We start from the raw sequence: 14,155 nt of genomic DNA on the forward strand, positions 1-14,155 counted from the left end.
GTTGGAGGTTTATTTGTCTTTTTATTACTGGTACCTAGTCTGAATACTGGCACATATTGAATATACATGTAGTATTTTAAGCAGGATCAAGTCTTAATTTGGGAAGTTCTCAGCATTATACGGTAATCCCAGGTAATGAGCCTAATTTTTCACTAGGTGGCAGTATCTCCTGTGAATCAGTATTAACTCTGGAGTGCTTTTCAGTCATAGTGTTTTAGGCAAAACAAATCTTCATTGAGCATTTATTGTGTGCCAAGTTGAACAGTGCTGTGAAACCCAGGAATCAGAACCATGCTCTTTTCCAATCTTTTGTGCTTCCTAAGTAGTTAATTAAACCTCTGGGAGAATTTTAGTTAAACTGAAAAGCAGTCTACCATTGACACTAAACATGATTTTATTTATAGAACTCATATTTATTAATGATCAGCTGCATCGTCATTGTTGATAGGTTTATTTTTCACATTGTGACATGTTTTACCAGAATTCAGGGCAATATATACCTTTACATTCCTATATAACTTGCTCAGTAACAAAAAGCCCATGGTGTTTACAAGGCCCTATGTCTAACATCCTACCTGTTATATTACTGATGTGCAATAAATACTTGAAATAAGAATTTAAAATCCCATAGAATAGCATTTTCCCCTTACATTTTATAAAAATATAGAATGAAAGGCATGATCCGTTAGTAAATTTGGGGCTAATAATGATAGTGGTAGTAGTAGTAGGTAATATTTATCAAGTATTTATGCTATCAAGCATTTATTTGTTTATTTATTAAGTATCCCGTACTCTCATGAGTATTTTACATGCATTTTCTCATACAGTTCTCCCAAATCCCCACAAGACAGTTGCCATTATTATCCCCATTTTGCAGATGAAACTGAGGCACAGGGAGCATGAAGTAATTTGCCTGAGGTCACACAATTGGTAAAATGACAACACTTGCCAGGCTGTCTGACTCCAGAGCCCATGCTCTTAAAACATTAAGCTATCTGCCACAGCTACTTACTTAGTCTTTGCATTTCCTATTTCATGAAGTAACTTAAGAAGGTAGCCAAATATACCTGTGGTGAAATGTAGTGTTTGTTTTCAATTTTAATATTTAGGAAGACCCCTTAAGAGTAAAAGGAGCTTTGGTTGTCTAGTATCATTATTAATTGTTCACTCCTTTACAAATGTTGGCGGTAATTATAATGCGTTAAGCCATTATATTCTCAATATAGTCCAAAATATGATTTTTCTTTATGTAATATCAAATTTTAATGTAACTACTTTTACAATATTTTTGCAGTAAGGTAATGTCTAGTTGAAATAAATTTAACATCTGTAGTTGTCTCTATAATTTAATGGTGTTCTTGAAGTACTAATTATGACTGATTCAAAAGCAAACTCAGATGTTGTAATCCTCATACTTGGATAAGACTAAGCAGTAACATATATAACTGATTGTAGGTTAGAGTTTTAGATATCTATTATTAGCTTAGTAGGAGAAATTGAGATAGAAATGCCAAATTTTAAGACATACTGAAGCTACCTATTTCTTTGTTATATCCTGAAGCATCTGTTTTAATATTCCACACATGAGGGATACTCTCATTGAAAGCTTATGTCATTCAAGGATTCAGGACGTATGGAAAACATAGTCAACTTAATGCCTTTGAGCACAAACCAGAGCCCTGAATTCCTCATCCAGGCATTTTCTTATGCTTACATTGGTGCTTTTTAAAGTGCCCCCAGGGGACTTACTTGGTGGCACAGTGGTTGGGAATCCGCCTGCCAATGCAGGGGACACGAATTCGAGCCCTGGTCCGGGAGGATCCCACGTGCAGTGGAGCAACTAAGCCCGTGTGCCACAACTACTGAGGCTGCTCTCTGAAGCCCGTGAGCCACAACTGCTGAGCCTATGTGCCACAGCTGCTGAAGCACACACACCTGGAGCATGTGCACCGCAATGAAGAGTGGCCCCCACTCACTGCAACTGGGGAAAGCCTGCGCACAGCAACAAAGACCCAACACAGCCAAAAATTAATTAATTAATTAAAAAAAAATACAGTGCCCCCAAAAAGAAAAAATGGTACAGTTCCAAATAGACAACAGTGTGGAGGGAAAGACTGAAGTAGGAATTAGAGCATTTTGGTCCTAGACAAAATGCCATCACCTTCTATTTGACCCTGGTCAAAAATTTTATCATTTCTGGATCTGTTCTTTCACCTGAAAAATTAAAATAATACCTGTTCTATTTTACCTCAGTGTTTTATCAAAGGATAAAATGAAACTAGAAAGCAAGGCACGGAGCATAGATATATGAAGCAGGCTGCGGTAGGGAAATGCTAGCTATTTTCTGTAGCAGTATATATGTCCCACACTTTCAGTTGAATAGCGTGATGTGTGATGATTGATAATGGAATAGGAAACCAACAAAACTACAATGCATGTGCTCCAGGGGATTTGGAGATAGTTTATTATATTTTTGATGTTCAACTAACAGATTTGCTGAATGATGGTAGACCCTCTTCCATTTGGTTGGCTATGAGACATGAGTCTTTTACACTTTCTTGTATAGCTTTTTGAAGTTTTATTGGTGACACTTTATAAGTTCTACATGACATAAAATACTTCAAGAAATACAAGATTATGGGGCTTCCCTGGTGGCGCAGTGGTTGAGAGTCCACCTGCCGATGCAGGGGACACGGGTTCGTGCCCCGGTCCGGGAAGATCCCACATGGCCCATAAGCCATAGATGTCAGCACGCCCTGAGCCAGCACGTCCGGAGCCTGTGCTCCGCAACGAGAGAGGCCCACATAACACACACACACACACACAAAAAAAAAAAAAAAAAGAAATACAAGATTATGAACAGGCCCTGAAATACACTCAGGCTACTAGAATTGAAGTATTACTCAGTAGAACTTCTTTGATCCATTGACGCAGTTTCTTAAGATTCACTGAAGCAGGAACAAGTCAGGCCCAGTGAAATACAGTAAAAAATTATAAGCCCTTGAACATTCTTGTCTTAGTCAGTTTGGACTGCTATAACAGAATACCAGAGACTAGATGGCTCATAAACAACAGACATTTCTTTCTCACAGTTTTGAAGTCTGGGAAGTCCAAAATCAAAGCACTGACTCTTTGTCCAATGAAAGCTCACTTTCTGGTTCATAAACAGCACCTTTAGCTGTACCCTCACATGGTACAGCTAAAGACCTTATTGGGGTCTTTTTTATAAGAGCACTAATCCCTTTCATGAGGGCTCTGCTCTCATGACCTAATCACCTCCCAAAGGCCCCACCTCCTAATACCATCACCGTGGGGGTTAGGACTCCAACATAGGAATTTTAGGGGAACACAACATTCAGACCACAGAGATTCTCTTCACACCGCAAGTGTGAGAGGAAGAGAAGGAGGATGCTGCATAACTGCTGAATGCTAGGAAACTAGAGCAGTAGACCTACCAGCTTACAGTAATCATATTATAATTAGAAATGTTGATAAGTAAAGTAGGTATCCAGTAAGATGACTATACACAGTAACAGGGGTATGTGTAATAGCAGATCTTGACCAAAGGTATTAAATGTTGAACCACAAAGAAATATTACTGTTAATATAGTGTAAGAAAAAGACCATGCCAATTTTTAGTTGTACTTTATTATAAAGTCAATAATATAAGTACACATAGGTTTTAATAATAACAAACCTTGTATTATTTTCAAATGCAAAGGGCACAGAATTGAAATATCTTATTTCCTCCATTCTTCCTCCTATAAAGATAAAGATCTCCTGAGGAAAACCACATTATTTTTTTATAATTGTTTAAGGCCAGAACATACACAGAAGCACAGAACTTACTATATAAATCAAGAAAGAGGGTCAGTTATGAAAACACTTTAAGAATTTTTTTAATTGTGTAAAGTCTAGAATCCCAAATTACAGGTGATAGTAGGTAAATTTAGAAGTATTTTGATGGATATAGGAAGGAAAGGAAATTGCATTTCCTTTAAGCAAATGTAGTTGCCACCTCTGTGTTCTCAGCACCATGTCCATTGCTCTGCTGTACCACTTAGCACATAGCAGTAATTTCTTGTTGACCTCCAAAAATTCAGACCCCCCAAGAGCGGGGCAGTGTTTTTGTATTCCCAGAGGCTGCTCTAGTGCACTCCTCTAAGAGTCATGAAAGGATAGGGATGAGACTTAAAATTGTGAGTTTTAAACGTATTAGTTAGATTAGAGCTAAGTTTTAAACATACAAAGTTAAATTAGTACAAGGAAGAGAAAATGACTAAGTGAAGAAATACAGTTACCTAATTGCAACATCATTCTCTAACCATGGCCTCTATGAAAATGATTTAGAAACCTTTGAACTGTTAGAAGCATAGAGCTTGAAGGAGTTTCAGAAATCATCTATTTTAACCTATTTTACAGGGAAATAATCTGTATAGTCTTACACAAATAGGTATTTGTGGAGGGCTGGGGAAGGGAAAGAATGCAAGACCTTGATCGCAGCTTGTTTGTAGTTTGTGGTATCTGAGAAGCTAGGTCTTTATGAATATTTCTGCAGATTTTTTTTATGGCTGTCTTCACAGAACTAGAGGTGCTAAAGGTAAAGTAGGGTGTTAATTTGCCTCCTTGAAATCCAGTCAGATGGCTTTCGTATAGAAAATTCCCTTTAGACAACAGAAACAAGTATTCATAATTGTTTGGGGTTTGTTTTTGTCATCTGCATCCATTTAGGCCATTTTAATCTTTTCTGAAAGGCATCCTTAATGCCTGAAAAAATAAACAGATAAATATGCAGGCAATTGCCTTTGGTTATTTTTTACTAGTTAAATAAATTCCTTTTTTAAAAAAGGAAAATAATACATGTTTAGCACAGCATAAAACTTAGAAAATACAGTTTGGCAAAAAGAGTAAGGTAAGTACCCAAATCCTACTGTCCCTTATAACTGTTGCTTATATCAGCCTCTGTGCTTCCAACGCATACTCACCCACTCAGGGCTTGAGGTGAAATTGTAGTTGTGTATCTCGCAAGTACAAAAACATAGGGAGTCAGAAAATGCCATTAAATAATTAAACCCAGTTTTACTTTCCATTCATAGTAGCAAAAACCAATGAAATGTTAAGAGGACAATTTTGAAAAGCAAATCAGGCAAAGATCATGGAACGGGATTTTTATGTGTTGATTCATTCATCGCTGACCCATCTACTAAAGTTAAACCTCCAGTCCATTGAGCACTCTTCTTTTACAGCTTCAAAGTTTCTCTTTGTTCTTTAAACAATCTTTTATTTGAGGTAAATAAATGTTCTGAGTGCTATGAAAAGTCCAAACTATATACTGAAAAATAGTAGTCAAACCCACAAAAATCTAAGTGTAGACACAGCTACACTTACATCTGAAAACAGTAATTGGTACTAAGGAACCTGCATCACAGCAAGGGTGGGCTGTAAGCAGGTCTTCTCCCTCAATTACATCCCCTGGTTCTTACCACCATCAAGGTCTGCAGGGAGAGAGCCCCAGTTATCATTGAGCTGTTCTTCACTTAGAACATGTGAATGAAGTAGTACATGAATATAAAGATCAGAGACCTAAATTTTTTTGTAGGCGCTCTTTCAAATTCATGCTTCATGAAACCAAGGTTGGTAACTAAAAAAGAAAGTGATCATCATTTTGTATATTCATTTTATTGCTTTATAAATGTTTTTCTTCCAATTAATAATATATTATGAACAATTTTCTAACATGATAATTATACATCTGTACATAATTTTAGTGGCTGAATTCTCTTTCTTTAAATGAATACACCATAATTTAAACGACTGTTGTTGCATAATTCCACTATTAAATGTTTTTCAGTATTTTAAGGAACACTTCAGTACACATCTGGCTACACTTACTCAGTTTGTTCCGTGGGAACAAATATCTTGAGGTACAGTGGGATAGTTGAACAAGCAATAAAAGAAACATCACTTTCTAATTTGCCTTTTTCCTCTTATTTCTTCCTTAATTAGTAGTGAAGTTGAATATATAGTTCTCCTTTTTGTGAATTTTCTGTAATGGTCATTTGCCCATTTTTCTGTTGGATTATTCATTTTTAATTGATTTTATGGGGACTCTTTGAATATTAACTCCTATCACTTTTGTGAGCAGTTTTATTGAGGTATAATTGACATATAATAAACTGCATATATTTTAACTGTACACCCTGATAAGACATATTTATATACTTGTGAGACTATCACCTCAGTCAAGATAATGAACACATCCATCATCCCCCAGAGTTACTTTGTACTCCTTGGTCATCTGTCCCTACCTCCCCCTCCTGCCAGACAAACACTATGAATTAATTAATTTTCATTCCCTAGAATTGTATATGAGTGCAACAGTATATACCATGTACTTTTTTTGATCTGTCTTCTTTCACTCATAATTACTTTGAAGTTAATCTGTGTTTTCAAGTTTATCAATAGTTCCTTTTTATTTCTGAGTATTATTTTATTGTATTGATATATCACAGTTTGTTTTTCCATTCACCTGTTGATGGGCATTTGGGTTTTATCCAGTTTTTAGCTATTACAAATAAAGATGCTGTGAATATTCATTTACAAGTGTTTGTATAAACATATGCTTTTATTTCTCTTGAATAAATACCTAAAAATAGAAGAGCTGGATCCCAGCGCAGACATATGTTTAAGAAGCTTCCAGACTGTTTTCTAAAGTGGTTGTGCTGCTTAACCTTCCCACCACTAGTCTGTATTTCAGTATCTCCGTATCCTTGCTAAATTTGAAATGGCCAGTCTTTTAAATTTTAGCCCTTGTAATAGGTATGCTGTGCTATTTCATTGTGGTTTTAATTTGCTTATCGTTAATGACTAATGATGTTAAGCACCTTTTCATGTGCTTATTTACCATCCATGTATCTTCTTCACTGAATCATGTGTTCAGATCTCTTGCCCATTTGTAAAACTGGGTTGTTTGCTTTCTGATTATTGAATTTTGAGAGTTAGGTTTCTTATATACAAGTGATGCTCTATTAGGTATATGATTTGCAAATATTTCTCCCAGCCTTTGGCTTTTCTTCTAATTGTCTTAAGAGTTTGAAAGAACAGACGTTTGAAATTTTTTTGAAGTCCAAAATTGTCAATTTTTTCTTTTATGGATTTTTAAATTATATAATTGTATAATCAAGAAAATACTATTTTAAATGATTACTTTTTATTTGTTCTCCTTTGTACTTACAGGCATTTAAAAATTTTCAAATTCATTTATTTAAATGATCAAATGAGATAATGTATGTGAAAGCATCCTAAACATCATAAAGTACAATACAGGTGCTAATACCCTTGTTGTCGTCGTCATCATCATCATCAAAAACATTCACCCTTTGAGCCATCTATTCCACTCTGGGGTATTAAATCCAAAGAAAGGATTCTTTTAAAAAGTAAATTATGAAAGTACTTACGCATAGCCTATAATGAGGGAAAACAGAAAGCATTGTAAATATTTAGGAATAGGAGAATACATAAATAAACTATGGCGCTTCCTTAGATGAGACATTGTAAAGCATTTATAAATGGTAATTACATAGTTGTAGAAATATGCAAAAACTTACATTTAAATTGAAAAACTGTTCAATTGTGTTTACACTATGATATCTTACATAAAATGTATATATGAATAAAGATAGAGGTATGAAGATACGAAAACAGTTGTTTTAAGGAAATGGGTTTGTGAATAATTATTGTTTTTGTGTTTTCTTTATTATATTATGCCTTTGATTTTTTTATATTGTGTTTTCTGTATGCATCTCTTCAAAGTTAGAATCCCCTTCCAATTTGTTATGTTTACCAGACCAAGATACTGCATGGCCTTCAAGGCTCAATTATACTACCTGACATGAAGTTATCTATGAAATTATTATATTTCCTTTTTTATGGTTTACAGTATTTAATAATTTCACATTTTGTTCATCATGTTGTATTATTATTACCCAGTATTTAAAATGTATTATGTACTTTCTGATCATTCCTTTAATGCTACAATTTCATAGCTTAATTATTTCATTATGCTTTTGCTGTGATGATTTGAACTAATTATGGACTAATTTTTCCAGTTGCCCAGCAGGAGGCTGAAATGTTCAAACGCTACAATGGAACCTTTCCATTACCTGGAATACACCAAAATCAAGATGCTTTATGCATCTGCCCTAGACTGCCTCATCAGGGCTCTTTTCAGATTGATGACTATGTCCACACTGAAAATTCTTCAATGAAGATGCAGCAAGTGAAACAGAGGATCGATTCTGTCACAGTATGTTTACTTATTTTATGCAGTTGAGAAGTTGGAAACTTTAAAACCATTTCAGTTCTGTTTTCCATTGCCATGCCAATAAATATTAACTGAATGAAGTAGTTACTTAAAACTAGGCTTTCTTATACATTTATAGTTCCTTTCTGGTACTTGTTCTAAAATCACTTAACTGCAGTAAACAAACTGAACTTAGGATAATCTATTAGGCTTTTCTGACTTGATATCTCTGTAAAGATCAGCCCAGGACTTGTTTCTCTATTTTAAAATATATGTGTGTATATGTGTATATATGCATATATACAACATGCAGACATGCACACACAGCAAATACCAACCTGGGAAAATGTCTACACAAAATATATAAATGGAATAGCCTTCTTAATATGCAAGAACTAAAAAATAAAGAAAATAGTGAGACTTCAACAAAGAAATGGATAAAAGAAATAAACATGTACTTTCAAAAAGAGTAGGTACAAATGTCTCATAAGCGTATTTTAAAGTTCTATCTCACTTCAGAGAAAAGTAGTGCCACAGAAACCAGATATTGCCTGTAAAACTGGAAAAGAGATGATGAAAATCAGGAGGAGGATGCTTGATTAAAAGTCGTGTGGTATTCTGTTGGTGGTAAATTACTATACAGTGTTTCTCAAAGATAAGTGGTAAAATGTATTGAGAAGCTTGAACATCCTTAAAAATACTTAGGCTTGGGCTTCCCTGGTGGCGCAGTGGTTGAGAGTCCGCCTGCCGATGCAGGGGACGCGGGTTCGTGCCCTGGTCCGGGAAGGTCCCACATGCCCCGGAGCGGCCGGGCCCGTGAGCCATGGCCGCTGAGCCTGCGCGTCCGGAACCTGTGCTCCGCAACGGGAGAGGCCACAACAGTGAGAGGCACGCGTACCGCAAAAAACAAACAAACAAACAAACAAACAAACAAACAAAAATACTTAGGCTCTTTGACCCTAATAGTTCTTTTAGTGAGAATTAGCCTGAGCACCTTGAAGAGAGAGACTTTGCGGGGTTGTTGTGTTCCACCTTGTGGCACAGTGCCTGGCATTTAATAAAGATCATCCTTTCCCCTCCTCCTTTGATAGGGATATTGACCAGTTTTAAACCCAATGTAGGAGGAACTACAGTGAGACATCTTTTAGTTCTGACTGTACTTTCTTCCTCCCTCCTTTCCTTTCTTCAGAAAGTTAGAGAGTGTGGGGTATACAAGAGTGCAGATCACTCAGACAACGGGTTCAGCTTTAGTTGGAATATGGGGGAAATTTTTTTATATTTATCAGTATAAATTTTAGAATAATATGACTATAAATTAATATTTCAGTGTTGTAAGACTTTATATTTTAACATTTTAAAATAATTGAATAATGAATGTGTTCCAGATTTTAAAAGGAAGTATGAATAGATAAATGGAGTTCTAAAAATTAGAGAAAAATATTTATTCGCTAGGAAAAAAAAATGGCCCATGTCTAAAGCCTTGCATTGCAAGATGATTTCATCTACAGACTAAAGAGCAACTCACAGATAGATATATAAACACAAGTTTCCTACAATCTGTCAGTCTTTACACTGTGAAACTTAACATCCTGGAATCACCTTGGGCTTGTAGCTTTTCTCCTGCATCATTTTTTATAGCTGTCATCCTCAGATAAATGAAAGGAAAGTAGATGTAAAAGAAAAATAAAATCAGAAAAATATTTTTTAAGATATGAAACCAAAGGCAAGGGGAAAGTAAATTGATAATTTATTATAAGAGAAAAACTTGTTTCTCATAGAATCATTGATTTATTTAGCTTTTACTAAACTTTTCCTTTTAAAAATTATGCTTTGGGATTGTGGTAGATTGAGGCTGCCTTTGGAAATGAAAGCTTTGTCTATTTGCTGTGGTTTTTGAAAAACCATATATTTCCCGTGTTAAGAGAATTCTCTGAACTTTTTTTTCAAATGCTATCTGCAGTGTATTTTCTCTGAGAATGTATGTAGCATATATGGGAATCAAAACAAAATGTCATCTTTGTTCCCACGGAAGCTCCATTCTTTTCATGTTTTGCAAGCATTTAGGTTGACTGGATTCTCACCTTTTGTCACAATGCCTTTTCTCTTGTTTCCTGAGCTGTGTTTTGGTAGACTCTAAATTCCTTTTCCTGTTAGGTTTGTTACTTAGTCTAAAAGACTCTGTCACTGGTCTTCTATGTAGAAGTCTAATAGAGAAGACTATATTACTTCTATATTGTAGAAGACTGTATCCCTGGAGATACTCCTTTCTTTGTAACCACAAAAGGAATGATTTTCTGATAAAATACAGTTCAAGTTTAGGGTGTGATTTGTGTGTGTGTGAATTGCATAATAAATTCAGTTCCTCAGGTGTTTCATAGGTGTTTACTCATGAATGAGAAAAGGATGCCATAAATAGACAATTTTCTGTTCTTGGTAGCTTTATCATTTACTCATAATAAAACTCTTTTAACTGTTTCGTACTTAACAGAGCCGACTTTGTGCTACTACTGCAGCAATACCTAAAAGGCTCTGCAATCCAGATAAGACCTCACAGGTAGACAGTATCTTGAGAGCAGTGACACAACTCTTTCTAAGGTTTCAAACCCAGAAATTTGGTCTTATTAGTGTATCCAGAGCTGCTCAGAATCTGGGGTACCTGGTAATAGTAAAGAGTTCCACAAAAAGTTGATTTATAAACTTAAACATCTTATAATGGAAGGTATACCTCTCCAGCTGCTTGAGCCCTCAAGACCACTTGCCCTTTTAAAAATTAACGTGATATCTGGGTCAGTGATCACAGAGCTGATTGTTAAGCAGAGTCATAGGAATAGGGATTGAATGGGTTTTTAAATGTTTTATGCCAATTTTGAAAAAAAAAAAGATTAATTTTCTCTACCCCACAGGAGATTTCACCGTATAATAATTGGTGATGATTAACATCTGTTTAATTATGAGTAGAAACTGACATAATGAATTCCTGGTACTGTGCTAAGTGTTTTACGTGTTCACTGTATTTAATCCTCAAAACCATCCTATAATGTGGATGCTAGTATTATCCCCATTTTACAGAAGATGATGTTGAGGCTTACAGAGATCAAGCAATATTGCCAAGGTCACACAGATGGAAACATTGGAGCTGAGATTCAGTCCAGGCAATCAGAATCTCATGCTCACAGTCAGTTTTACTGTCTCCTTTTAGTGATTGAAATGACTGATATCCTTTAGATGTAGTCTATGTCCCTTAGAAATTTCAGATTAAAAAAAAAAGGACACTCTTCTTTTTCAGTTCTTTTTTTCTAAACTCCACATTGATTGTTACCATTTTTTCCTAGTGCTGTACTAGGCTGATGATATATGCTGGTTAACAACCTTAATTGGACTAGAATATTATTTGTGTCTCCCTAGCAGCAAATTTACAAGTCATCTATTTTGTGTTGCCTTTGACTAATTTCTTTTTCAAAAGTGACTTTTTCTTGGCCTTATCCCATGAGTTGTAGGCATTCCCCTTCTGTAGCTCCTCCAGTCATATCCTTTACTCCTCAGAAGTGTTTACTATTAGATTTCCTCTGAAGTAAATTATTAATTTGAGAATTATATGTATGGATATTCTTATTTATAGAGATAATTATATACTGCAGTTCAGAGTGTGTCTTTTAGATATGTTAGTGTCCCAGTACAGAATTTTAGTGTTTATGCGAAGTTTACTGAGGAGGCAAATTTTTCTTGAGGCAGTTACATGTGGGCCCTCCAGAGTCTTGTTTGTCAGTGCGTTTTGCTTTGGCAAACCAAAATCATGTCATTGAGTCTCTTTAATTTATACTCTTTCCAGCTCATTGGAACAGTGCAGAGTGACACCTGCAGGTGATAGATTAAAAAACACTCTCCCAAATGTTGATTTTGGTTATTAAGAGATTAATATCTGAATGTGTTAAAAAGAGTTGATATTTTATTAAATGAAATTATGAGTATTTCTTTACTTATTTTATCCTATTTCTTTTAGGAGGTGATACGAGCCTGTGCTGCAAAGGTGAGTGGTTTTTGTTGTTGTTTTAGAATTTTGTTTATTTTTTTATACAGCAAGTTCTTATTAGTCATCCATTTTATTCATTAGTGTATACATGTCAATCCCAATCTCCCAATTCATCCCACACCCCTCCCCCACCTCCCCCCTTGGTGTCCATATGTTTGTTCTCTACATCTGCGTCTCTTTCTGCCCTGCAAACCCGTTCATCTGTACCATTTTTCTAGGTTCCGCATATATGCGTTAATATACGATATTTGTTTTTCTCTTTCTGACTTACTTCACTGTGTATGACAGTCTCTAGAGTGAGTGGTTTTTATTACCAGGAAGATAACTTTAGTTTTCATTGTGATGCACCAAAGAATTGAAATGTACCATTCACAGTTGTAATAGAACTTTTACAAAGTTCATCTGATACATATCTTCTGCATTTGAGCTCGGATTTATCAAGGAATCGTAATACTGGCACCTGAGAATTCAGCAAGTAGCTTCGTATTTCTGAAGATTTAAAAATATTAAGTGATTGGGATATACTTTCAGTAAAGGTCCAGCAAGATCATTTCCTTCTCTGAGAAAAATATTATATGATACTTTATAGGTAAGAGACAGCAATACAGTTCCAATGGGTGAATGCTGAGTAAAGTGTATAAGCCTTGAAATGAACGTAAGCCACACGTAAACCGCAATGATATATTGTGCTGATAATGCTCTGGATCATTTATACCGTGTTTCATACTTCCTTTCCCATTTAACTGTATAACAATCCTGAGAGACAGATTAGATATTATTGTTATTCCAATTTTAGAAGAGAGGAAACTGAGGCTGAGAGAGGTTAAGTGATGTGCCCAAGACCTCAAAGTTGGTCTGAAGATGGAGGTATACAAAAAGGCCCTTGATTATTAATCAATTTCAACTAAATTGTATCTGGGATGCTATCAACACAACAGCTTTCTTCCTTCTACAAGCAAGGTTATTTTATGTACAACCTTTAACTCAATTGTCAAGAAAATAAGTTTTATTTAAAAGAGCTGGAATAACACCACATGTTCGTCCTTCCCTCTTATTTTCTTCTGTCTGTTCCCAAAATTCAGTTGAATAATTAGACATCCATTTATTTATCAAATATGATTATATATGTCACAAAGTGAAAGGTGAGACCTCCAGAAAGGAAAGAATTAAAGTGGTATTAGTATATTCAAAGACTGCTTTATATAATGTCAGTGCAGTGGAAATACTGTTTTTACTCAGTAGACACCTCCTACCATGTGGCAGGTGCTTGCAATACAGAAGTAAGTAGGCTATTGTCTCGTTCCACATGGGGCATCTTATGGAGGAAATGTGTCAGAAAACTGGGCTTATCCCATCACTGAGCTGTCCAGTATCAGTCAGGACCCATCACTTTTTTACCTAATTATCACAAGTCAACAGGAAATAGAATATAGACAAGGGGAAGGAAGATGGGGAAAAAGGAGAACAAGCTATATTCTGACTTAGGCTGCAGATGTTCAGGAAACTTGTTCCTGATAGCAATGATTGGTGTAATGATTGTAGCTCTAAGATTACTAAATCTTCTTAAGTATGTATAGAATATAAAACTGGAGTCAAAAAAGTAGTTTATCCTCTTGATTAGCAGTTCAGAGCTATTTCTCTTTATTTTAACACATGTATTAGGTACCCCTCTTTTGTAATGCTGTCTGAATGTCCAAAGAGTAAAGTGTTCTGCACATGTTTGGCAAAAGGCTTTATGGAGAACGTCCTCTGCTATTCTGAAAACTTCCTGAGGGTGGAGGTTCATGTCATTCATCTTTGTATTCCTAGTACTTAACAAAAGT

General features: G+C 35.4%; 1 protein-coding gene across 4 annotated transcripts in view; it reads left to right on the forward strand.

The window, feature by feature from the left end:
- The window catches only part of AHI1 (Abelson helper integration site 1), a 215,619-nt gene that overhangs the window by 64,135 nt on the left and 137,329 nt on the right, over positions 1 to 14,155 (forward strand). For all 4 annotated transcript variants that reach the window (XM_027085763.1, XM_027085773.1, XM_027085784.1 and 1 more), the window contains 2 exons: positions 8,109 to 8,305; positions 12,303 to 12,329. In XM_027085763.1, coding sequence (XP_026941564.1) covers positions 8,109 to 8,305; positions 12,303 to 12,329 — 224 coding nt within the window. The remainder of the gene's footprint in view (positions 1 to 8,108; positions 8,306 to 12,302; positions 12,330 to 14,155) is intronic.

The sequence above is a fragment of the Aethalodelphis obliquidens genome, unplaced genomic scaffold, assembly GCF_003676395.1.
Source record: "Aethalodelphis obliquidens isolate GAN/ISIS:26980383/991018 unplaced genomic scaffold, ASM367639v1 scaffold3, whole genome shotgun sequence".
NCBI lineage: Eukaryota > Metazoa > Chordata > Mammalia > Artiodactyla > Delphinidae > Aethalodelphis > Aethalodelphis obliquidens.